This window comes from Arvicanthis niloticus, chromosome 23, assembly GCF_011762505.2.
Source record: "Arvicanthis niloticus isolate mArvNil1 chromosome 23, mArvNil1.pat.X, whole genome shotgun sequence".
Taxonomy (NCBI): Eukaryota; Metazoa; Chordata; class Mammalia; order Rodentia; family Muridae; genus Arvicanthis; species Arvicanthis niloticus.
In genome coordinates, this window is record NC_133430.1 from 36,959,546 (window position 1) to 36,984,333 (window position 24,788).

General features: G+C 44.2%; 1 protein-coding gene across 3 annotated transcripts in view; it reads left to right on the forward strand.

Annotated features, from left to right (window-relative positions):
- Positions 1-837: 837 nt before the first annotated feature.
- Zfyve26 (zinc finger FYVE-type containing 26) overlaps positions 838-24,788 on the forward strand; it is a 63,687-nt gene continuing 39,736 nt past the window's right edge. Inside the window, exons 1-18 of one of the 3 annotated variants that reach the window (XM_076921852.1) lie at positions 838-935; positions 1,394-1,686; positions 3,365-3,443; positions 6,832-6,921; positions 10,202-10,724; positions 11,780-11,901; positions 12,442-12,606; positions 12,747-12,835; positions 13,750-13,913; positions 14,989-15,189; positions 16,923-17,531; positions 17,760-17,846; positions 18,787-18,855; positions 19,454-19,605; positions 21,570-21,771; positions 22,659-22,922; positions 24,399-24,518; positions 24,615-24,779. In XM_076921852.1, the coding sequence (XP_076777967.1) occupies positions 1,496-1,686; positions 3,365-3,443; positions 6,832-6,921; positions 10,202-10,724; positions 11,780-11,901; positions 12,442-12,606; positions 12,747-12,835; positions 13,750-13,913; positions 14,989-15,189; positions 16,923-17,531; positions 17,760-17,846; positions 18,787-18,855; positions 19,454-19,605; positions 21,570-21,771; positions 22,659-22,922; positions 24,399-24,518; positions 24,615-24,779 (3,292 nt within the window). In that variant the 5' untranslated portion in view covers positions 838-935; positions 1,394-1,495. The remainder of the gene's footprint in view (positions 936-1,393; positions 1,687-3,364; positions 3,444-6,831; positions 6,922-10,201; positions 10,725-11,779; positions 11,902-12,441; positions 12,607-12,746; positions 12,836-13,749; positions 13,914-14,988; positions 15,190-16,922; positions 17,532-17,759; positions 17,847-18,786; positions 18,856-19,453; positions 19,606-21,569; positions 21,772-22,658; positions 22,923-24,398; positions 24,519-24,614; positions 24,780-24,788) is intronic. The other 2 variants (XM_076921854.1, XM_076921853.1) reach the window with 2 other exon arrangements.

A 24,788-nucleotide genomic window follows, 5' to 3' on the forward strand; every position in this document is an offset into this window, starting at 1 on the left:
CCTTTCAAAACGAATGTGAAGCAAGGAAAACCTTGACTGAAAGTTCTTTTCCTCAGTGAATCCCATTTTAAAGTTTCCTGGGCTAGAGAAGGTTCTTTTGGGGGGCTGAGGTGTTGGGGAAAGGGTGGACAATCTGCCCTATTCCCGTTTGGGGAGGGAAGCTTTGTGTTTTCTTTGCACTTTTCAACACACTTGGATGGAAAAAAAAAAAAAAAAAGGTCCGGAAAATACTAAAGCATTTCAAACTAAAATATACATTGAAAAAAGAACACTGAGTTTAGTTGAAAAAAATAAAGTCTAGTAGGCTTAGTATTAAAGCAGTTAAGAAAAATAATTAACTTAAGAACTGACTTGATTACATGATTTGTGAAAAGCCTTTGCTCAATCTTTTTTTCGTTTGCAACTCCTTTGTATCGACCTCAGTTTTCTGATGAGTATATAATTATATAATATATATGATATATACACGATATTAGATAGAATAATGATGCAGGAAGATCCAGAGCTCCTGTGGCTAACCCATCATCTGTCACTGGTTGGCACTGAGAAAATGTTGACATCAAAAAAAAAGAAGAAGAAGAAGACAGAGGCGGGCGGGTAGGAGGCGTAGAACACAGATATCCCCGGCCCCAGCACCCCCGAAATGAATAACTGAAGGTGTTGCGAGGAGGAGCAGTCATAATTAGGGAGGATCCTCAGCCCTGTAGCTAACCGATCTAACTCTTCCTTAGCTTCAGCGTAGCAATCAGGTGGTATCACGTGACCCAAACAAACATGGCACTTGATTTGCATCCTGCTTGTCCTGAGCCAATAAGAGTTGCGCTCTCTTTCGTCATCGCCGCCCCTTCCACCATTCTTCGCAATGGGACCTGTCACCTGACTGGGATCAAACATGGCTGCTCTGGACGCGAAAATGCATTCGACTCCCGGAGCAGGTGAGTGTAAGGCGCAGGGAAGATTGCGAGGGTGCTGTCCACGACCCCGCTAGGGGGAGCATCCCTGTCCCCCAGCCTCCCGGCTCTACAGTTCAGTCCCAGATTGATCTCCAGATCTTTAGCCCTCTGCCTGAACAGAAGGCTCTAACCAAGGGAGTTTTCATCCTTATCAAGGCATCCACCCACCTAAAGATTTGTAGTCTCACTGACAAAATGTTCAGGAGGAAATGCGGAAGTAAATTTATGTGTCTACGCTGCAGGCTAACACAAATATTAAGATTATTATATGTGGGGTCTGCGTTAGGAGATGGGATCCACCCCTTAGAGAGAGAAACGGTTCTCAAAAAGAGATAGTAACAGGTCAAATTAAACCCAAAACAATCATTAGAAAAGTAAGTTCTGCCGTTTTCTTTCGGGCCAGTAGCTGGTGGTTTATCTGAAGTTTCGTTTCTTCTCAGCTCATGTGGTGTTTCTAGGGGCAACTCCACGGATGAGAAAATTGAGAATGTATTTCGCATAACGCCTCTATTTTCTATCTACCTGCACTCTGTGCTGGGAAAATGAGTTACCCATTTGGAAAAGAGGAAACCGCTACAGAGGAGCAGCTTTTTGAATTTTTCTGTGAGTGCCTGCGCAGGGGAGACTGGGAGTTGGCACAAGCATGTGTACCTCAACTACACAGGGGACAAGGAGAGATCCCTCAAAAGGTGGAGGACATACTACAGGCGCTGGTGCAGTGTCCCATTCTAAGGTAAGCTATCCCCAGCTCCTACCAGGATCTCAGAGAGGAAGATAGTGGTTCACTATTTGTACTCTGGTCTTTATGCTCCCCAATCAGCTACTTTCTTAAAAAGTTAGCAGAAGTGGAGCACATTTCAATATTCCGATTTTTTTATCTGTGAAGTGTATTTTACATTTAATGTACTCCAATGGCCTTGAATTACGCTCTGCAGCTGACTTTAAGCCTGGCTACCAAAAGGATCCTGAATATCATTTCTTGATTGCTATCCATAGAAGATGATATAACTGCATTTTTTTTCTCCAAAAGACAAACCCTATTCACTCCTCTTGCTTATAAGATTGATGATGTTGTTGCTCTAACAAAGAATTGAAAGTTCATTAACTTGAAACGTTTTATTTTGAAATAATCATAGACCTACAGAAACTTGAAATATAATAGAATTCAGTGTGACCCTTTTTCTGGCTTCTCCACTTGTGACATCTCATCCAGCTGTTCTAATACAGCAAAACCAGGAAACTGACCCTAGTATATTACTATCAAGTACAGAAAAAAAAAGTCTTACTTGATTGTCACCATTTTAAAATCTGTATTTGCTTTTTACTTGTTATTCTATGCAGTTTTATCCATACAGAGATTGATATAAGCCCACTGTAATAAAGATACAGAAGTTCTACACACAACACATGAATCCTCTCACTCCTTGCTACTGTACTGTATGTTTACACTATGACCCCTTCTTGCCTCATGAGAACCACAGTTCTCCATCCTAGATCTTAAATTAAGTTCTTAGCAGTGCTATTAACTAGTGCCATAGAAGTCAAATAATAACATGTTCTTTCTCTCACTTTAACTGCTCTGTTATAATCCTGTAGAAGGAGTGGATTAGCATATAAAGACCAGACAGAGGAACAAATGACTCTTTTTATTTTTTCCCCTTAAATATGAGTTCTAAAATATTACTGCCCAAACTACTGACTTAAAGTAAGGCTTATGTATTCCTGTAACTACAGTTATAAGTGAATTTCTATGAACTCACTTTATTCTTTTATATTTGATTGATTTTCTGTGTTCAAAAATATACTTAAGAGCTGAGTATGGTAATTTAACCCATGCATCCCAACTGAGGCAACAGTGATGCCATGAGTTCAGGGCCAGCCTGGACTACAGTATGAAATGAAACTCTTATCTCAAAACAGTAAAGGACTGTGTGTGTGTGTGTGTGTGTGTGTGTGTGTGTGTGTGTGTGTGTGTTGCAGATAGCATTCATTACTGTGATTTTTCTCTGTAGGAGTATATTTAAAAATAAGACTAAGTCAGGTATGGGGATGTTATGTGTGCAGCTCCAGACATTCTGGAGGCTGATGCAGAGGAAGGATGATCACCTGAGCCTGGGAATTCCAGACAGCCAGCATAACAACACTGCAGCTGGGAAGCTAAAATACAGTTAGATAAGGTGCAGGCATTAATGCAAACTGGAAGTTCTGTAAGTTCTGTGGCTCTGTTTTGTTGAAGTGTTACTTACAATTGAGAATTTCTCACTAGGACTTACCTGTTCAGATCTAAAGTGGGCTAACTGAAAACTGAACTATAAATATTGATGATCACAAAGGAGAAAGGGTGAGCTGAAACTCCTGCTTTACTAAATCTTTCATCCTTTCTTTCTTTCTTTCTTTCTTTTTTTTTTTAGATGTGGGCCGGATATCAACCCTCAAAAACTAGCCTGGCTCTGGCTTCTTGTATTAGAAAAATGGTTGGCCTCCGAAAAGGTATGTGGGTTTACATTTAAATTTTTCCCTGAGGCCAGGACTGAGAAAAACTTAGGAACTCAGAGATCTTCCTTCTGTTACTTCCTTTATTTTGTGGTTGGTTGTTGTCTTTCTTGGTGTTGACTGTGGAAGTAATTTGCTTATTAATTTGCCCTGGTGCCTTGGCATATAATATCATTAGCAGTGATGCTATTTTGTTAAATATCTCTAGGAGTCCTGCTTTTAAAGTGAACTTTGTGGAGCTCAGTGGCTATGCCATGATGGGTGGGGCATGGTGGTAGAAGCCTGCAATCCCAGCTGCTCAAGAAGCTGACAAAAGAAAATCACTTGGCCTGGGCAGCATAACAAGACTGTGTCTCAAAGAAAAAACAGTGTGTGTGTGTGTGTGTGCAGGTGTGTATAAAGAAGGAACATTTAACTCCAGAGAAATGACTCTGGGAAAGCCAGAGATGAAACCCCTCCACCCCTGTCCACTTTCTACTTCATAATTGTTTTAGTCCATATGGACTTCAAAGTAAGAAATTTAATTTTTGCTGGGTAGTAATAGTGTACACCTTTAATCCCAGCACCTAGGAAGCAGAGACAGGAGGATCTCTATTTTCAAGACAACCTAATATACAGAGAAGGTTCCAGGACAGCCAAGGCTACATAGAGAAATGTCCCCCCACCAAAAAAAAAAAAAAAAAAAATCAATTTTTAAGCATTTATCACTTTGCCTAATTTTTCTTGTATTTATTGATTTCACATCAGAATTAATTTTGTGTTTATGTTTTGCAACATTTGTCCCTCCCATGACTGTCCAAAAATACTAGAAATTCCTGTTCTAAATGTAACTTTTTTGTTGTGATGTTGTTTTTATTGTTGTTGGTTTTGAGACGGGGGTGAGGGGTTCTGTTTAGCCCTGGCTGTCCTGAAACTTACTCTGTAGACCAGGCTGGCCTTGAACACAGAAAGATCCACCTGCCTCTGCCTCCTGAGCATTGGGATCAAAGGTGTGCACCACCACTGCCCAGCAGAAATGTGTCTTTTAGATAGAGTTTTAGGAGGTTGTGTAGCAAAGAGAAATTACAGAAAGACTAGCAGAAATAACAAGTAAGAGAAGCAAAATTGTAAAATAATGAAACCTAGGAGAAATAAGAGTCAGAACTGAAAGGGGAAAATGAAGTGAAGTAGGAAAGAAGATTCCATAGCATCTTCCCCTGTGGGGAAGAGGTCTGCTTGTTTACTTGTAGCTTCACTGCTTGCTTATTCTCAGAAAGATTGCTCAACACTATCAGGTGCTGGATTTCTAGCCTGGGAATGGCTCTTGTTTTGGCCAATATCAGACAGATTATCTTGTGCTTTAAGCTCCAGGGATCTGCTTCTTTAAACAGTTACAGGAGTAGCTTTGTTGTTTGGAGAATTACAAGCTTTTATAAGGACCAAGTCTCCAGTGCTTTTGGAATGCCACAGAACCCGTTGTGGCTTCATGCTCTAGAAACTCGAAGTTTTCCAGGCTCCCAACGCCTGCCAAGAGCTGCTTTTAATTATTAGTTGAAACAATGATGCTGTTTTTCTTCCTTTATAAACTTTTCTCTTCTGTCTCTTTTATCTTGCTGTGGTTTAGGCCTACAGGCGTTAAGCATGTGTATAAAGGTTTAGCTACAGCGATGTTTGCTGATAAGCTGATTCTAAAAGCAGAACACTAGAAGTAACCATCACGTCTGTAGCTCGCCACATCGGTTATTAAACAGAAGCATATCTATATGTGATACATTATGCCGCTGTTCAAATTACATGGTGAATGGATTTTCAGTGTCATTCTTTTATTTGTTATAGTTTATATTTTTTGTAATTTTCTTTTCTACATTGAAAATGTATTGCTTTTTTAAAACTTTTTCATGTTGGAATGATTAGAAAATACACCTTAACCATTTCAATTCCAGTAAAGATTATTTTTTAAAACACATAGCTGCATGCCACAGGTTTCTTTGATTTGGAAATGAAATATGGTACCCTGTGCTAGGCATGCTTGCTAAACAAACATTAGATATCCCCCCTTTAGTTTTTTTCAACAACTGGTATAGAGAATACCAAAAGCATGGTTGGATCAAAAGAGAATTATGAGGGCATCCCCACCAAGGCTTTCCCATAACTGTTTTGCACATAGCAACAAAAATTCCTGATGGAAAACTTGAGTGATTTTTTTCAAAAATAAGGAGTCAAGCATGGTGTCATATTCATCCTAGCAGGAGGGAAATAGAGGTAAGAGGACCCAGAGTATAAGGCTAGCCTGGGCTACATAGCAAGATTGTGTCTCAAAAAGGAAACGGCATATGAAATGGACAAACATTGGAGTTTTAGACTAATCATTGTAGACTTTAACTGGTGTGTGTGTGTGTGTGTGTGTGTGTGTGTGTGTGTGTGTGTGTGTGTGGTGTGTATTCATATGGAATATGTGCATGGAAGGGCTCATGTGTGTATGAGGAGGTTGAAATCAACGTCAGGTCAGGTCAGTTGGGGGTCTTCCTCTGTACATCTTGACACTCATCAATTCGGCCATACTGACTGGCCAGAAAACTCCCAGGATCCTCCTGTGCTGGGATTATATGCTTTCAACCCTAGATATTTATTCTTCTGTTGTTTTCTTATTGTGTTTGCATTGTCTTTGTTTTTAGGTATATGAGTGTTTTCCTTGCATATATGTCTGTACACCTCAGCAACTGAACTATTTCTCCACTGCAGATTTTGGGGGATTTTTGTTTTGTTTTTGTATGTTTGGTGAGTTTGGTTTGGTTTGGTCTCAAAATGTAGCTATGCCTGGTCTAGAACTCACCATGTAGACCACAGTGGCCTTGAACTCACAGATGTCTTCCTGCCTCTGCCTCCCAATTGCTGGGACTAAAGGCACCATCACACCCAGCCTTTGTTTTTTCAGTGTGGGTGCTTGGGATCTGAACTCACATCCTCATGCTTATAGGGCTACGTTTTTCAACTGAGCCACGTTTCCAAGCACCTGCATAATAATTTAAGGAGAGTTCAAGTTTAGCCAATTTTATTTCCAAAGGAAAGCATCTCCCATATCCAGGAAGGCTGGAGAGATGGCTCAGAAGAGTACTGGCTGCTCTTCTAATGGACCCAGGTTCAATTCCCAACACCCACATTGTAGTTCACAACCATCTGTTACTGGTCTCAGGGATCTGACATCCTCTTCTGGCTTCTGCAGACACCAGGCTTGTACATGGTACACAGACATATATAAATCAGTCTTTTTTAAAAAAATGTATCTGGGGAATTAATGGTTAAAAGTATCTTAGAGAAACAGCAGAAATAAGAGTAATTAAAGAGAAATTGTATTTATTAATTAAACCATATGCCTCACCTCTGTAACTGCTTACTCTTCCTCTAGAAATTACTTTCTGCTGTTTTCCGGAGAAAACTTGAGTTTCTTTTTTTGTCAGAAGACCTCCAAGGTGACATTCCAGAGACCATTCTCAAGGTAAGAGGGCCTCCTGCAATCATTCAACAAATTCAACTTCAAGGCCATGGGTATGCAGGTCTCTTAAAATGTTAGTAGCCCTTTGTTTTCAGAGAAAGCAAAACAGGCTCCTTCAAGGACAGGCTAGACTGTCAACTTACCTGATTTTGGAATTCTGAAAGCAGATTGCCCAGCAGTACAAATTGTAACAAGCAATCCATTGTTCTTTGCATTTCCCCCAGAAAGCACTCATTGCTTGGGTTTAATTTAAGATGTTTGAATTGTTGACCAGTAGATGATAGAGAATTCAAGGAAGGAAAAGAACTAATATTTGATGGAGTTGTCTTTTATTACAGATACATTGATATTTTATAGGTAATCATTACAACAACCTTCTAGGGGCAGATTCTAACTAAGTGTTTTCTATGTCTGGGTCAGCATGCTTGTATATGCCAATAATCAAGAACTTGAGGCCAGCCTGAGCTATGCAGCAAAAATCTGTCTCTATTGCCACCCCTAGAAAAAAGTTAACAATCAATAGATGATATAGTTATCTGTATTTATACATATAAATAGAAAAAAGTTAGCAATGAATAAATAGATGATATAGATATAGCTACATCCCTATATAGAGATACATACAGATAATTATATATCAACTACTGATTCCTAACATGTGTGTGTGTGTGTGTGTGTGTGTGTATGTGTGTGTATCAGTTGCTACCTAAGCGCTTAAGACTCAATACCTCATTTATTGATTTTAATTTGTATTAGCATTGTGTAGGGGCTTGCACATTCTAGGTAGTCACTCTGTCCTTGATCCACACCCCAGCCCATTATTTGTTTTCTTAAGACCCTGCTACCAGTTAAGGCATATTCATAGTAGGACTTGTGTGATAACTGACTTGAATTAGTTCAAGGGCTCATGGACTTGCAATTAACAAAAAGCCATCCCTGCACAGCATCTGTAGATGTGGAAAACAATGTACTTCCCTTTCTCCTTCAGTCTAGCTATACAGACTCTACAGAATCAGGCTTTTAACAGTCTAATTGATGTAATACACATATGAGACTTTTTTTTTCAAAACAGGGTTTCTCTGTGTAGTAGCTTTGGCTATCTTGGAACTTGTTTTGTAGACCAGGCTAGCCTTGAACTCACAGAGATCCAGCAGCCACTGCCTCCTGAGTACTGAGATTAAAGGCATGCACCACCATGCCTGGCATTGTTTTTAATAAACCATATTGCACTCATTTAGTTGTGTCAAAGATGTGTGGACTGGAAAGCAAGAGCCTGTGATATCTGTTGCTATAACTAAATACCACAGGCTAGGCAATTTGTAAAACAGAGATTTCTTTAGTTCATGGTTTGGATACTATGAAGAATAACATAGTACTGGTGTCTGCTTGGCATCTGGAAGAGCCTTCTTGCTGCAACATAACATGGCAGAGGGCATCACACAGTGAGGGGGACAGGTGTGCTAACTCAGGAATCTCTTAGAAGGCTGGGAATAGCGTGGGAATGGGCCTTGTGGTTAGAGTCTATCTAATCTTAACTGTCTCCAAAGGCCCAGTCTCCAAATGCTAACACATGAAATCGGATTACATTTCCAACACATGAACTATTTTTTGTTGTTATTTTGATTTCTTGGGACAACATCTTATCATAGCCCAGGTTGGCCACAAACTCGAAATTGTCCTGTCTAAACCTCCTAAGTGCTGGGATCGCAGGTATGTGCCATATACCTGACTACTGACACAGCAACTTTTGTGCACTTGGTGTTTTGATTATTATGTGACGGGAGGTATTTCTTTTTTGGTCTAGTCTATTTGTCATTCTATAGGCTTCTCGTATGTTTATGGGCATCTTGTTCTTTAGGGAAGTGTTCTTCTATAATTTTGTTGAAGATATTTATTGGCCCTTTAAGTTGGGAATCTTCACTCTCATCTATACCTATTATCCTTTGGTCTTATCATTGTGTCCTGGATTTCCTGGATGTTTTGTGTTAAGAACTTTTTGCATTTTGCATTTTCTTTGACAGTTGTGTCAATATTTTCTATGGTATCTTCTGCACCTGAGATTCTCTCTTCTATCTCTTGTATTCTGTTGGTGATGCTTGCATCTATGACTCCTGATTTCTTTCCTAGGTTTTCTATCTCCAGGGTAGTCTCCCTTTGTGATTTCTTTATTGTTTCTACTTCCATGTTTATGTCCTGGATGGTTTTGTTCAATTCCTTCACCTGTTTGGTTGTGTTCTCTTGTAATTCTTTAAGGGATTTTTGTGTTTCCTCTTTAAGGGCTGCCACCTGTTTACCTGTGTTCTCAAATTCTTTGAGAATGTTATTTATGTCCTTCTTAAAGTCCTCTATCATCATCATTAGAAGTCATTTTAAATCTGAATCTTGCTTTCCTAGTGATATGGGGAATTCAGGACTTTCCAGTGTGGGAGAACTAGGTTCTAATGATGCCAAGTATCATGGGTTGCTGATGCTTATGTCCTTGCGCTTGCCTTTTGCCATCTGGATCTCCTTAGTGCTACCTGCCCTGTCTCTGACTGGAGCCTGTCTTTCCTATTATTTTGGTTGTATCAGAACTGTGTGGGGTGGGTGTTGCTACTGGGGTTAGAGCTGGGGCCCAAGATCTGCCCAGTTCTTTGGCCCAGACTGGAAGGAACCAAGGCTCTGGGCCAGGAGTAACTTCCTGGGTCCTAGTGGGTCCCAGCTACTCCCTGTTTGGGGCTGGTGTGGCTTTCTCCTTACCTAAGATACTGCCCAGGTTAGAGCTCCTGCGAGGCCCACTTCCTCTGGGTTCTGTGAGATTGGGGGCAGAGCTGCCGCCCCGGATCTGCTCAGTGCTCGGGGCCGACACAGCAACTTTTAAGAGGCATATCAAACTATACCAGAAGGATCTAATGGACTATACCTTAAAATGTGGACAGAATTCAGATCAGTAGTTAAAAGCTGATATGTAATGTTCTTTCAGAAAATAAGTTGAAATGCTATTAGGTGTGCTTAATGCCTTGCCCACCTGGTCCTTAATGAATAGTCCTTAATGTAGGTCACCAGTTTACCTTTGGGAGAGTGGGGTAAGACTGGGGTAACTGAGCTCATCACTTTTAACCCCAGTCTCATCAGTAAGATGGAAATAACTATCTTCCTCTGAGATTTTTGTAATGGATGATTTGGTTCTTCTGTGAAGAGCCACAAAGAGTGGCTAGCTAAAGAAATGCCATAGAAATGTTTACTACTGCATACATAACCTTCTGGGTGACCACCACAATCCCTGTCTTCATTCTCCACCTAGGAGCTGTTTGAAACCTTAGCACAAGGCCCAGTGGGCAGTATACCTGACAGAAGTCAGAGGTCGGAGAGCGCGACCCCTCAGCTCAGCCCTGAAGCTGTCTCCATGCTCTGGAATCTTCTGAAGCAAGCCCCGCGGCCAGCCCAGGCCCTGTTGGAGCTGCTGCTTGAGGAGCACCACAGTACCAGCCTCTGCCCCAGTCCTCTGCAGAGATCACTGCTGGACCTCGTCCGAAAGGCATTGCAGACCTTACAGGACCCTGCTTCTCAGCACCCCGGGGTGGCTGATGCTGTCTGTGGAGCCCTTCAGGCTCTGTGCCGCACTGCCGAGCTGCCAGAGAGTGAATGGCGTGTCCTGTGTGAGGAACTGTTGGAGACCTGCAGGACTGAGGGCAGTCCCCTGCAGGAGGAACAGCTGCTTGGTTGCCTGTTGCACAAGGCTGGACGGAGCCTACTGTCCCTTTATGGCCACATCTATGCAGAGAAGGTGGTAGAAAGGACACCAAAGGCCACACTTTCAGGAAAAGGTGTGTTCTTTCACTGTTTCACTCTTTCCACTTTGGGGATTTCAATATCCCCAGCCCTTCTGAAGTTCAGGACTGACTGTTGTACTTGCTCATTGTCCAAGACAAGAGAGGCTAAGCAAAAATATGTAGCATGCTTCATAATTGTCTGTCTGTCTGTTTGATAAAGTCAGATCTTAAAAAAAATATATAACAGGAAGCCAGGTGGTGGTAGTGTATGCCTTGATCCCAGCACTCAGAAAGCAGAGGCAGGCAGATCTCTGTGAGGTTGAGACCAGCCTGGTCTATAGATCGAGTTCCAGGATAGCTTTTGGTCTCAGAAAGACAATGACAACTGCTGCTGCTGCTGCTGCTGCTGCTGCTGCTGCTGCTGCTGCTGCTGCTGCTGCTGCTACCAATACTAATAACTCAGAAAGATGACTAATAATAATAATAGCAACAAGAACAATAATATAACAGAAGCAGAAAAGAGCTCTGCAGAAGCTACTTATAGGAATGAAGCATCTTTAAGATAAAGTGTAAACAATCAGGTTTAGCTTTTTACAAGAGTCTGCTCTTGGGCCAGAAAGATCAGTGGGTAAAGGTGCTTGCCACACTAGCCCAGTAATCTGGGTTTGATCCCCATAACCCATATAAAAGTGGAAGGAAAGAGTAGACTCCACAACACTGTCTGCTGACCTCCATAACATATACACACTCATCATCATCATCATTATAATGATTTTTTTTTTTTTTTAGGTTTGGGGTTTTTTTGTTGTGTTGTGTTTTGTTTTTAGTTTTTCGGTTTTTCAAGACAGGATTTCTCTGTGTAGCCTTAGCTATCATGGAACTCACTCTGTAAACCAGGCTGGCCTCAAACTCACAGAGATCACCTGCCTCTGACTTCTTCATGCTAGGATTAATGGCACACACTACCACAGCCTGGCTAATGAATTTTAAGTAAATAGATCCAAGCACCTAGCCTCACATCACTTGGTTTTCATTGTGGACTGTAGCATAAGCAAAGGTCTCTTGCCGCTGCCTAGTACCCTTTCTGATGTGATACTCTGTCTTCCCAGATCTTCCTGATCCTGAGCGGGCAATGCTGGCCCTGTTCTCCACTCCTGACCCAGCCCATGCATGGAAAATGGCCTTTTTCTACTGCCTGAGTAACAACAAGCACTTCCTGGAACAGATCCTCGTGAGTCAAGCTTAATTGCTGTCCATCATAGGAGAACCCAGAACCCTCTCCCACTCATGTACCCAACTCCTACAATCTAATTAGTGACAGATCCTCTGGTTGTCATCCTGCAGCCCCTAGGGAGAGGTGCCTCTGAGGATCAGTTCCGTTCATTCTGTTGGACCTTTGGAAGGAAGTAAGATGTTGGCTGTGTGTCAGCCCTCTGGAGGATGTAGAAAGCAAAGGCCATGGCAGCCATACTAGGTCTAGCTGGCAGGAGATTTAACTAACTCCTAACTCTCACCTTCCCAATCACAACTGAACTTTATTGACTTCAACGGATATTTATGAATCCCATCTCGTAGGCCATGTGCTGTGTGAAGAGAAGTCTGTCCAACAGAAGTCTGTCCCTCATTTCCAAATGCTTAGAATGTTGTGCTTTGGGGACATTTATTTTTATGTAACCAACTATTTGTGTCATTATCAGAATCCTATCCTAGTGAAGCTAGAAGTCATTCTTTCCAGTTCAGGTAGCCACCTATGGTGACCTTTGGCTTGCAGGTAACAGCACTGACCCTGTTGAAAGAGGAAGATTTCCCAAGCCTTGGATACTTGCTTGATAGAGAATTCAGGCCTCTCAGTCACCTGCTTGTGCTCCTGGGATGGACACACTGCCAGAGCCTTGAATCAGCTAAGAGACTACTCCAGACTCTCTACAGGACCCAGGTATCTCATTTAATACCTCAGGGTGCTCCAGAATCGAATACCATGGGGCTTTGGGCCCTACCTAGAATTCAGCCTCCTGGTCAGCCACAGTGTCTGATGCCAGGTGCCTGAGTCAGCATGTTTCTTCTGCACTGACACAGGACCAAGGCCATGATGAGCTTCTCAGAGACGCCTGTGAAGGATTGTGGGCTCACTTAGAAGTCTTGGAGTGGTGTGTACAACAGAACAGGTATGTTCCTGTCAAGTCATTCCTGTCCTACCCTACATGGGGCACACGCAATTCTGTGCTCTATTTCTGGAGAAAAAAAAAAAAATTGATAGCCAGGCAGGAATAATTGTTCCATCTGTTAAACCAGGGGTTAAGGAAAACATAAATAATGACCAACTTCCATGTGCAATCATGTGTCACAGCCAGAGGACAATTCAGAGTCTGAAAGAACAACAGCTCCCGATCCCTGGGCATGTACTACAGGCCGCGCATTGTTCTAAGCCCCTTAGAAGACGGTCAATCCTCACAACATTCCAGTGAAATTAGGTCCCGACAAGATTCTCACTTTAAACATGGGACACTAAGGGCCACATGTGGTAGCTCGCTCTTTTAATCTCAGTACCCGGGAGGCAGAGGCAGAGGCAGGCTCATCTCTGTGAATTCACAGGCAGCCCATTCTACATAGCAGGTTCCAGGAAAGCCAAAGCTGTTACATAGTGAGACCATTTCCTAGTCCTTTAGCCCAGATCTGAGCTTCCACTTAATTGTCTGTCCATCTCACCAGTGCTCAGAAATTAAAGTCATCGGAGGGGTGCGCACGGAGGGGTTCTAACTCAAAGTAAAGCAAAGAAACGTATTTCAAAGCTGCAGAGCATATAGAACTTAGGAACGGCGATCATCAAGCCTTCTAAGACACCACTGACCAAAAAGGCTCTTCCTAGATCCTGTCTAGACAGGTATCTAACTTGGTGGATATAATTCCTTCAAGGTGAATAAATGTCATCTTTGATCCTAGACCTAGTAAAAGAAGATAGTTTGAGAAAGTGGACGCTGAAGTATTATAGGTCAGAGAAGAACTTGCCCCTCTGCCGGGCAACAGTATAAACTGCCTCCCTCCCTCTCCACCCTTCCTTCCTTCCTTCCTTCCTTTCCAGCAGCCTCATACCAAAGAGAGAGCTCTTGTGTCACTTACATGGTGGAGACAGCCACTCAGTGCTCTACTCTCTCCATCACCTTACAAACCTTCCAGCCCTCAAGGAGGAAGAAGTCCTTAAGCTGTTACAAAAGGTGCCAACCAAGGACCTCCAGGGAGAACATGGTGAGTTGGCCACGATTCCCTCTGAAGAGTCTCTCACATGTCTCTTGCAATATGAGATAATCTACATACAGCTGCCAGGATACCTGTTAGGCAGTTGGTCCAGCATGTATCCTCTGAAGTGTTGCTGTTCCCCCAGTCTGATTAGAGGATGTTGTGGCATCCCTCCCCTCTGCCATTGAGGTGTAGGGAATCCCATGGGCATGCTCCCATTGTCACCCTGTGGAATCATGTCAGGGGCTAACTCAAATGTCAGTGAAGCCATGCTGTGAAATGTCTTCTGCATTCTCAGCTCTGTGGGAATTTTTGGTGAGTGTACTTGTTGCTTCGTAAACTTCCACACAGCACATTTTGTGCCTCTGTCAGACTCTATTGAATAGAACAAGAAGTTTGGAAGAAACACTTGCCAGAAACAATAACAAAGCCGCATTTTAACCTTTGGGTTTTTTTCTTAAAAATCAAGCTCCGATGAGTAGGCTCTTTCTCCTTACTATCTAAAAGTACTGCCACAGTCACATTCTGCTCCACAGGTCAGAGAGCTGTCTTGATGAGAATAGATGTTTCCAGCAGGGAGATGTTGCTTTGATTTACTTTTCAAAAGAACCTACCACAAGCCAGTGTCACCACATTCCTTTTTCCCCTAACCCCCACCCTCCCCATCTCCAGAAAGATGGACAACTTGTTTAGCAAATTTCTCCCCCTCCTCCCCCCAAAAAATAAAATTATGATTCACACCTACAAGTGCAAAAGGCTTCCAAGGATGTATTTGAGATTTGGCCTCTGAACCCACTGTGATGTACTTGGAGCTTGGGGCTTAAACTTGAGAAGGGACAGCAATAGAACCGTGGCTGGGGTACAAACCATATGAGGCAGAAGACAGAGCCCAGGCAGTAGAGGCCATGCACCATATAGAAAGAAGACTGATAGGGAAAGGAAGCAAAGAGAACAAAACCTACTATTGACTAGGGGAAAGGTCTGGAGGGTAAGAACCACAGGTCAACACTCTTTGCTTCAGCCATGCTTGCTGCTCATGCCTGAGAAGATTACCTCTGAACTTCTACCTGTTTCTATGCCTCAGATACCCATGATGCCTCAGTCCCCGAACACCTGAGCCAGAGTCAGAGCCTGACCCTCTACCAGGGCTTCTGTGCCATGAAGTATGCGGTCTATGCCCTCTGTGTGAACTCACACCAGCACTCTCAGTGCCAGAACTGCAGAGACAGCGCCTCCGAGGACCTGGCCTTGGTGGAGCCAGGCAGCGATTCTCTCCCCTCCCCAGGTACAGAGTGTCCCTGCCCCTGGCATATGCAGACACCTTCCCCAGTCACTGCTTTGTATGGTTACCACTTCCTTCCAGGATGGAGTACCCTTGATTTGAAAGTGCTCAGGAATAATTGTATACATTTATCAACCTCTGCATCAAAAGGACCTGCTTACGTCTGGATGGATCTTACTCTGATCATCTAGCATAGTACTTGCCAAATGTTTTTCTTTTTGTAGCTAAACGCCATAGTGAAAAAAGCATTTCAGGGGCTAGAGAGATGACTCTGTGGTTGGACAGTGGTTGGACAGTGGTGGTGCACACGTTTAATCCCAGCACTCAGGAGAATTTCTGAGTACGAGGCCAGCCTGGTCTACAGAGTGAGTTCCAGGACAGCCAGGGCTACACAGAGAAACCCTGTCTTGAAAAACAAAAACAAAACAAAATCACTGGCTGCTCTTAAAGAGGCCCTGAGTTCAGTTCCTAGCACACATGGCAGTGTATAATTGTAAGTGTAGTTCCATGGGATCCGATGCCCTCTTCTGACGTACAGATGTGCATGCCGACAAAGCACCCACATACATAAAATACGTAAATAAATAGATTTTTAAACAATTGAAAGAGTGCCCCCCTCTTTCTCTCTTCCCTCTCCCTCTCCCTGCCTCTCCCTCTCTCTTTCTTCCCTTTCTCTCCTTCTCTCTCGGATGACATGCTCTTTCTCTCGTTCTCTTTCCCCTCCTTCCCTTCTCTCTCCCCATGGTGACTTCCCTGGCTTCCGTCCTTGGGGCCAGTAAACTCATCTGAGAGCAGCTTCCCAGTAAACCTATCTAGGTATGTTTTTAAAAAATAGAATATTTCTTATCAACTCTGGTTTAAACTTAGGTGTATAGCTTATATCTTTATATATGTATGCATTCATATATGTGAACTATAAATTAAAGCTTAGTATTAAGAAACAGTACTCCAAGTGGAACATACTTAATAATTTTTTTCTTTTCCCTTCTAATTTTCCTTCCCTCCTTCCTCCCTTCCTTCCTCCCTCCCTCCCTTCCTTCCTTCCTTCCTTAGTCATACTGTGTATTCAGTTCAAATGGAAATTGATGTAGCCTAGTCTGGCCTCAAACACTGAAGCCCCCTAACACTGGGATTGCATGCATGAACTACCAAGCTTAGCTCTGTTTCCTCCTACCCCTCTTCCTTCTCTTAACTTTTTTTTAGACTTTTTTTCTTAAATATATGTGTGTTTTGCCTGCATGTATCTCTTTCGCCTAGTGCCCACAGAGACCAGAAAGCAAACCAGACCTCCTTATTACTGGAGATACAGAGGCTGTGAACCATCATATGGGTGTAGGGAATCAAACTGGGTCCTCTAGGAAAGCAGCCAGTGCTCTTAACCACTGAACCATCTCTGCAGCCCCTCCTTCTTTAGGGCAGTTTCATTCTGTAGCTCAGACTGGCCTTGAACTTGTGGCAACCCTCCTGCCTCAGCCTCCAGAGTGCTAGGATCAGAATTGCACCACCACATTCTAGTGGGATAAGAGACCCAGGCAGCCTAAGGCCCTCTTTAAGCATAGTGGGAGGTTAAAGTAAAATTGAGGGATAAGGAGTCCATGTTACCTTAATCCCCAGAACTGAAATTTGAAGTATTTGTCATAGATAAGGAATAATGTCATAGTTTAAAAGCAGAAGCGTGGCATTGTTCAGTGGGCTCTGCTTGCTCTCCACCTTGTCTCTTCCTCATCCTTTCTTAGGTGCTTCACATCTCTTCCCAACATACCTGGCCAGGTGCCGACAGTATTTACATAGCATCCCCGACTCTCTGTGCCTGGAAATTCTGGAAAACATCTTCTCATTGCTCCTCATTACCTCTGCCGACCTTCACCCAGAGCCTCACCTGCCTGAGGACTATGCCGAGGATGAGGACATTGAGGGGAAAGGCCCGTTGGGTTTGAGGTCTCCATCAGAGAGCCCTCAGCACATAGCTGCAACTGAGAGGAGGTCAGAGCGGGCTTCTGTGGGCCCCAGGAACCTTACTCATACAATGCCAGGCTGTCCAAAGGCAGAACCGAAAGACAGTTCTCCAAGGCCTCACAAGCACAGCTTTCTGGATCTGAAGCACTTTACTAGTGGCATGAACGGATTCCTGGCTGATGAGTTTGCAATGGGCGCATTCCTCAGCCTTCTTCAGGAGCAGCTCAGGGAAATCAGCAGCCACAACACAGCTGAGGAGACAAAGCTGCTGGAAGACCAGAGCTGTTCAGCAGCCAGAGACGGACTGCAGAGCCGCTTGCACAGGTTCTCAAAGGTTCTCTCCGAGGCGCAGTGGCGGTACAAAGTGGTAACAAGCAGCCAGGGCTCAGGTGAGAGAAGGGCGGTCAGAACTAGACTGTCTAGAAAGTAGGAAAGGAGAAAAGCCCCAGCAATATGGGCAAGGGGCAGACATGGGGGAACCACACCTAATCCAGGGCTTATGAGCATAGCAGCCCAGGGCGGTGCTGCAAACCTCAGAGCTGAATGAAGACCGTCCCGCCTGTTGGCACAAGTGGTCAGAGCAAAGCTGCTCACTGTGCCTGTGTTTGTTGTTTCAGAAGAGCAACCTTCCAGAAGATACCGGCCCATTGCCACAAGGCATTCTAGTCTCCGCCGAGGTCGTCGGACCCGAAGGACCCGGGCAGGTGATCTAAAGAACTCTCTTCTCAAGCCTTGTTCCCGTTCACCTGACAGAGAGGCACAGGGGTGCTTGTCGTCTGTTCCTTTAGGCTGAGCATATGGTCAAAAACACAAAAGCATCCTCCCACTCCCACAGCCAGGTCTTAAGAGTCTCTTACATAGCCATGCCGAAGTTTCCCATTCAACACAATATGCATATCCTTTCACATATTTCCAAACACACACACACACACACAGAGGCTGTAAGCATTCTGGATAGGGGTTGCCATGAGAAAAACCTGGGAAACTGCATGGTGGTGGTGTCACTCAGCTCTGATGTTTCTCGGTTGATTGGCTTGGGACACAGGCAGAGTCTGCATCCACCTGAGTCACCCGGCCCAGGAATATATACTTCATTTCCTTTTCTCCACAGCTGTTTTTTCCCACAGGGCTGCCTCAGCAGGGGGCCAAGGGGACACCATTGGTGGGTGACACAGCCTTCATAAGGCCACACCAAGGGACAGACAGCCTCCATGGACACTGAGGATAACTAGCACTGAGCAGTATTTCCCCTGGGCTATGAACCGAGCAGCCTTCCACAGGCCATGACTTACACTTTATTTCCTTTCTTTTCATATCTGAAGACACATCCTCTATGTCAGAAAATGTCATGACTCCTTTGCATCTCATTGTTTCCTGGTCATGATAGTTGGGCCTTTATTTTACCAAACTATTGCTAGTACTTAGTCTTCAGATGTTGGTCACAAGCTCCCAGGACTCTAAGACCCCACATGGTAAAAGCCATTGGTATAAACTGCTACCCAGAGAGCCCTGGAACCACATCATGCCTACCCTCTGTCCTGTACTCACCCTTTAGGCTCAGTCTACCTAGATCTTGGCTTGTAGTCTGACTTTGCACTTTGTACACTATAAGGAGTTGCTGACTAAATTTTCTGTTACCTCTAGACGGCCGGGAGAGAGGCTCCAACCCATCCCTGGAAGGAACAAGTAGTGAGCTAAGCACAAGTACTTCAGGTGTGTTCGTCCCAACCAGCTGCTACCTGTCAACAGCTTGCCCTCGTACACTCCTGTCATGCCCTGTGGTATAAACACTAGGACTGAAACTTTGGGCAAGGTTTATTCCTGTAGATGGCAGCAGATGGCAGCTGGGGAAAGGGAAGAGACTCTTTTTTTCTTGGTTAAGTGACCCAGCAGTGGGACAAAGGTGATTGTTCAAGGAAGGTAGTTAGTACTTATTTTCTAAGATGGTAGTAGATGTTTTGCCCTTCATATATGGAGTCATGACTGGCAGTTATTTAGGGAAAGGAAGAAGAGAAGTGCTTCATTAAGAGGCTCTTTCTAACCTGGGCAATGGTGGTGCATGCCTTTAATCCCAGCACTCGGGAAGCAGGGGCAATCAGATCTCTGTAAGTTCGAGGACAACCTGGATTACAGAGTGAGTTCCAGAACAGCCAAGGCTACACAGAGAAACACTGTCTTATGTAACCAACAACAAAAAAGAAAAAAGAAGACTTATTTACAAATCTTCACAGAAAATACAGGAATATGGAGAGATATGGAGAGACAACTCTAGTTTTTCCTTTAATGTCTCCAATGTTCTTACACCCAACAGAAGGGAGTCTGAGTGCTGTGTCTGGGCAGGTGGAGCTGGACAACCGGTTTCAGCCTCAACCTCAGAGTTCGATCATCCCCATGATGTTCTCCCCACCGGAGTCTCTGCTGGCATCCTGTATCCTCAGGGGGAACTTTGCAGAAGCCCATCAGGTTAGCAAAGCCATAGCCACACTTTGTCATGGTAAAGCACGCTGACTAACTGGCTGTCATATCCGGCCTCAGGGAAAGTTAACTGCATGTGACATTGAAAGTACCTGGGAGTGCTTCCTAGAGATCCCACTGAGCAGAATTAGAAAGGAGTTTCTGTGTGTGCGGGCCCTGTGCTCAGCACTGCAGGCTTGGAGGCACTGAGTTATTTGTGTTCCTAATAGAAGTAGTATGTTAACAAAATAAAATAGCCAGGATCTCACTACCTCATAACAGTGAAACTTTTGTTTCTTTCTTCATTCTTATGTGAACGTATATGTGTTTTTATATAGTTAAAAATCAGAGCTGGTCATGGTGATACACACCTTTAATCTCCTTACAAGGATGGTAGAGGCAAGTGGATTTCTGAGTTTGAGGCCAGCCTGTTCTACAGAGCAAGTTCTAGGACAACCAGGGCTACCCAAAGAAACCCTGTCTTGAAAAAAATCACAATGCAGATAACTTTTGGTAATAAACAGAATGACAGTTCATTCACCATACAGCATAGAGGGAGCAAACTGGAGTGCCCTGGTATGTAAGGAAAATAGCAGTCAAAGACTCAAGCTCTCCCAGCCTTGATCCTCTGAGGACAATCATAGCTTAATATATAATTCCTGCTTTTCCCACCTCATTGTAAGGCTAAGAAGATTATACAGAAGTCATGAGAAATGCAGGAACCTTGTGCTGTTTAAACTCAATATCATTAAGTACCACTTATGCTTCAAACTCTCCGTGCAGTTTTTGAAACTTAATGCCAGTCTCTGACCAAACATTTAGGTTAGAATTTTCTCTGGCATGACTTCAGTTGTGAAGCAGATCTAGGGGAAACTCCATGCTAAGATGATCTCTCCTTAATTCCCACTGTACCTTTTAGAGTTCCTGTTTTATAAATAGGAGCCTCTGGACAAGATAGGGGATTCCCTGCCCCCCCCCACACACACACACACAGTTTCTTTTTGTTTTTGTAATGCCATGGATTGAACCAGAGGTCTCACACATGCTGGGCTTCACAATGAGTTACACTCCTGGGTCAGAAATGGATCCTGGATCTCACTGCTCTGTTGTTCTTGCTTCCCAGCCTTTCTTCAACTCAAACAGCTGGACTAGGAGTTGCATGGTGCTTTCTCCTCTAAATACCTTACATTTGTCTTCTTTCCCTTAAGCCATGTGTGTATCAGGCTATAGGTAAGCCTGTGGGGAATTTTCTTAATTAGTGGTTGATTAGCTGAGCCGCCCCTGGGCTAGTGATCCTGGGTTCTATAAGAAAGCAAGCTGAGCAAGTCAAAAGGAACAAACCAGTAAGCAGCACCTCTCCATGGCCTCTGTATCAGCTCATATTCCCAGATTCCAGGCCTGCTTGAGTTCCTGTCCTGACTTCCTTCAGTGATGAACAGTGACATGAAAGTGTAAGCAAAATAAACCCTTTCCTTCCCCAAGTTGCTTTGGTCACAATGTTTCATCATAGCAACTGAAACAGTATCATTAATTAAATTCCTGGTCAGGAAAAATATTTTCTTGTGTATTTTGTGTAGGTGCTTCCTCGGAAATCACTGAAATCGCTGGGATCATTTGCTTATTTCCTACTGGACCTTTGGTGATTGGTTTATGGACTTTTTAAAGCCACTTTATATGTGGTCTCTTCTTAACATTCAGTGTCAGCCTCATGTAGTGGCACATGCCTTTAATCCCAGCACTTGATAGGCAGAGACAGGTGGATTGAGGCTACCCTGGTCTACAAAGTGAGTTCCATGACAACCAGGGCAACACAGAAAAGTCTCAAAACGGAGAAAAAAAATCCAATGCTCTCTAGTCCTGTAAAATGGCCATCTTAGGTCCATAGTCTAGTGAATTGGTCCAGCATCCTGTCTGTAGGTGCTCCCAGAATCTGTGGACCCACCACTGCTACACTCCTTCCTTTCTCATGACAGGTGGTATTCATGTTCAACCTGAAGTCCTCACCTAGCGCCGGGGAGCTGATGTTTGTAGAGCGATACCAAGAGGTGATCCAGGAGCTGGCCCGTGTAGAACATAAGATTGAAAACCAGAATTCAGATGGGGGCAACACCACCATCCGGCGCACTGGCAGCGGCCGCTCAACCCTACAGGCCATTGGCAGTGCCGCTGCAGCAGGTTTGTCTTCCTTGCCAACATCAAAGCAGGAGGGATAGCTGGGGTGGTAGCTTAAGGGAAGAAACCACCCAGATCATCATGAGAAGTCGACAGAAACGGAAGCAGGACACCTGGCCTCAAAGCCAGCAGCCCGAGCACCTTCCCAGCTGTACACATCCTCCCTGAAGAGGTGTTCCACACACCTGCCACTCAAGCCACCCTGCGTGTCCTCGCAGCTTACAAAAGAGCAGGAGGGTTGCCCTAGTGCATCTTGTGATCACTCACGGAGGGCTTTAGAGGATTGTTAGGAGCAGCCCCCCCTCCCTGTAATTAGTTATTCAGCAGTAAGCGGGTATCACGTGACTGTTCCTAAAATGGAAAAAAAGATTACTTGTTAACATTTGCAGCCTGGGAGCCACAGCCTGGTTCCCTGCAGTGGCAGCATACCCCAAGCTCTACCTTTCTTCATTCTCAAAGCAGAAGCTTCTTCCCCATCTTCAGCTCTCCCATCTGTCCCCAGACTTCATTTATTGGGTTCCCATCCTGTGGTTGGCCTTGACATATGCTTCCAGAAACTTTTCAGTGCCTACTTAAAATATGTACCCAAGTCCTTGTGCCTGTTCAGCAAATGTTCTTACCCAGTGAGCCATCTCCCCAGCCCCTATTTAAAACATACAGGCACATCGTTTGAATGTTCCAGACAGAAAGGGGCTCTGACAGCAGTAGTGCTGTCTACTGTGCTTTTTGTTAGCGATGTGTTTTAGAGTGTTTCCCATGAATAGCCCTAATGAAAGCCTAGCATGCACAGATCCTGTGCAGAAGAGCGTCAGGCAAACTACTTTTCACAGTGCAGGTGGTAGCTAGAATCAAGCTAACCCTTCTGTTTTGCTCCAATGCTGCATATCCAGGGATGGTATTTTACTCCATCTCTGACGTGACTGACAAGCTCCTCAGCCCCTCCGAAGACCCCATCCCCACTCTCCAGGAGGATTTTTGGATAAATGCTACTCCCATGGAGACCACCACTCCTCTTAGAGAAGTTCTGGAAGACCTCAGTCCCCCTGCCATGGCTGCATTTGACCTTGCTTGCTGCCAGTGCCAGCTCTGGAAGACCTGCAAACAGCTCTTAGAGACAGCCGAGCGGCGACTGAACAGCAGCCTTGAGAGCCGGGGTAAGTGAACAATATTCACCTCCCTCCATTCCCGTTCATTCATTCACTCATTCATTCATTCTCAGTTGTGCCAAAGAACTCATCGAACCTTTAAGAAGCTGTGAGGGGAGGAAAAGAGAAGGTGTAAACATGAGTTAATGCCCTCATCCTAATGGCGTAAGTACAGACTATCAAGTGTCTCATCATAGTCACTTAGGGAAATTCTTTTCTGATTTATCCTTAAATTGAAGGAAGTCAAAGGGCAACTAGATTATAGGGAAGAGGGGTCCACGCAGAAGAGAGAGGAGGGAAGTGCAAGGCATATGACATATGCCACAAAGAAACCCACCAATTGCTACTTTGTAAAAAGAAACATACTTTAAGAATGATAGAGACTGGTGAGGTGAGAGTGTAGCATGCTGGAACCCTGGGTTCAACCTGTTAGCCTACAAAAACCAAGGTTACAGAGAGATGAGTACCATGAGACTGCAGGCCCCTTCTGGGTGAAGATGTTGACCGTAGCCTAGAACTGTTCCGCGCACCTCCCGAGTCCCTTTTTGCCCGCGAATAAGGACACGAGAGACAATAATGGGGTATCACTGCAGACGAGGATTTTACTTCTTGTAACAGTAAAGCGGAAAGACGGAAAGGCCGGAAGCGGCACCGCTTAAATATGCCCTAGAGTGACCTGTTCACTTCTGATTGACTGTTCACTCATCACCCAATATTACGCCTTGGGATTGGCCAGTGACTTGGCGGGCTTTCTGCCTTTGCAGCTGCGCAGTTAGTTGTTTACCAGTGGGAAGACATGAGGCCAGCGCCATCTTGGAATGGAACCACTGACCACGGCTTCCTACATAGAACTGCCATGAATCTGTAAACCAGGGTACAGGAAAATATCCTAGGACATGTACATGGAATTCTTAGAGCAGTGGTTCTCAACCTGTGGGTCACAACCTCTTGAGAGTCGAACCACCCTTTCATAGGGGTCACAGACAACCATCAGAAAACAGATACTTAAACTACAACTCATGACAGTGGCAAAGTTACAATCACGAAGTAACAATGAAAACAATTTTGTGATTGAGGGGTGACCACACATGAGGAACTGTATTAAAGGGTCGCAGCATTAGGGAGGTTGAGAACCACTATCTTAGAAAAAGAGTATAGAAAGGTATATGAAGATGGCCTTGGGCAATTAGAATGGCTGAAGAGAATACGAAGACAAATCCCCAGGAAATATCCCTTTGTCTTTAGTCAACAAATCCCACAGAAATGCCAGAGATTCTGAATCTGCTGTTGATGGCTGAGGCATCTCACCAAGATAGTCCTGGAACCCCGGGCATGGCATACACCAGGTCTGCTCATTGTCACCCAAAATGACACAATGCAATTACAATGACTTGCAATTACTGTTAGAGAAGATAAGATTATACAAGGAGCTTCAGAACTGAGCATTGGCACCTGAAAATCCATTTCTAACTTTGTCTCCTTCAGGTCGAAGGCTAGACCAAGCTGTCCTGAATTCTGATGGTATACGAGGTTTTCCATTTGTCCTTCAACAAATTAGTAAGATTCTCAGTTATCCACTTACGCTAACGGGACTAACAAAGTCAGGTAAGTTGCTTTACTTCACCCCTTTGCCTTTTCTGGATTGGAACAGCGGGTCAGCAGGCATTTCTTTCTCTCTTCCTTTTCACATGCTTTCCACAGAGACTCTAGAAGAAAGGGGAGGAGGCACTCCACGGTGCAGCATCTCTGAGCTGCTTCGGATGTGCTGGCCCAGCCTCACCGAAGACTGCATTGCCAGCCACACCAGCCTTTCCCAGCAGCTGGATCAGACTCTCCAGTCACTTCGAGAGGCATTAGCATTGCCAGGTACAGCTC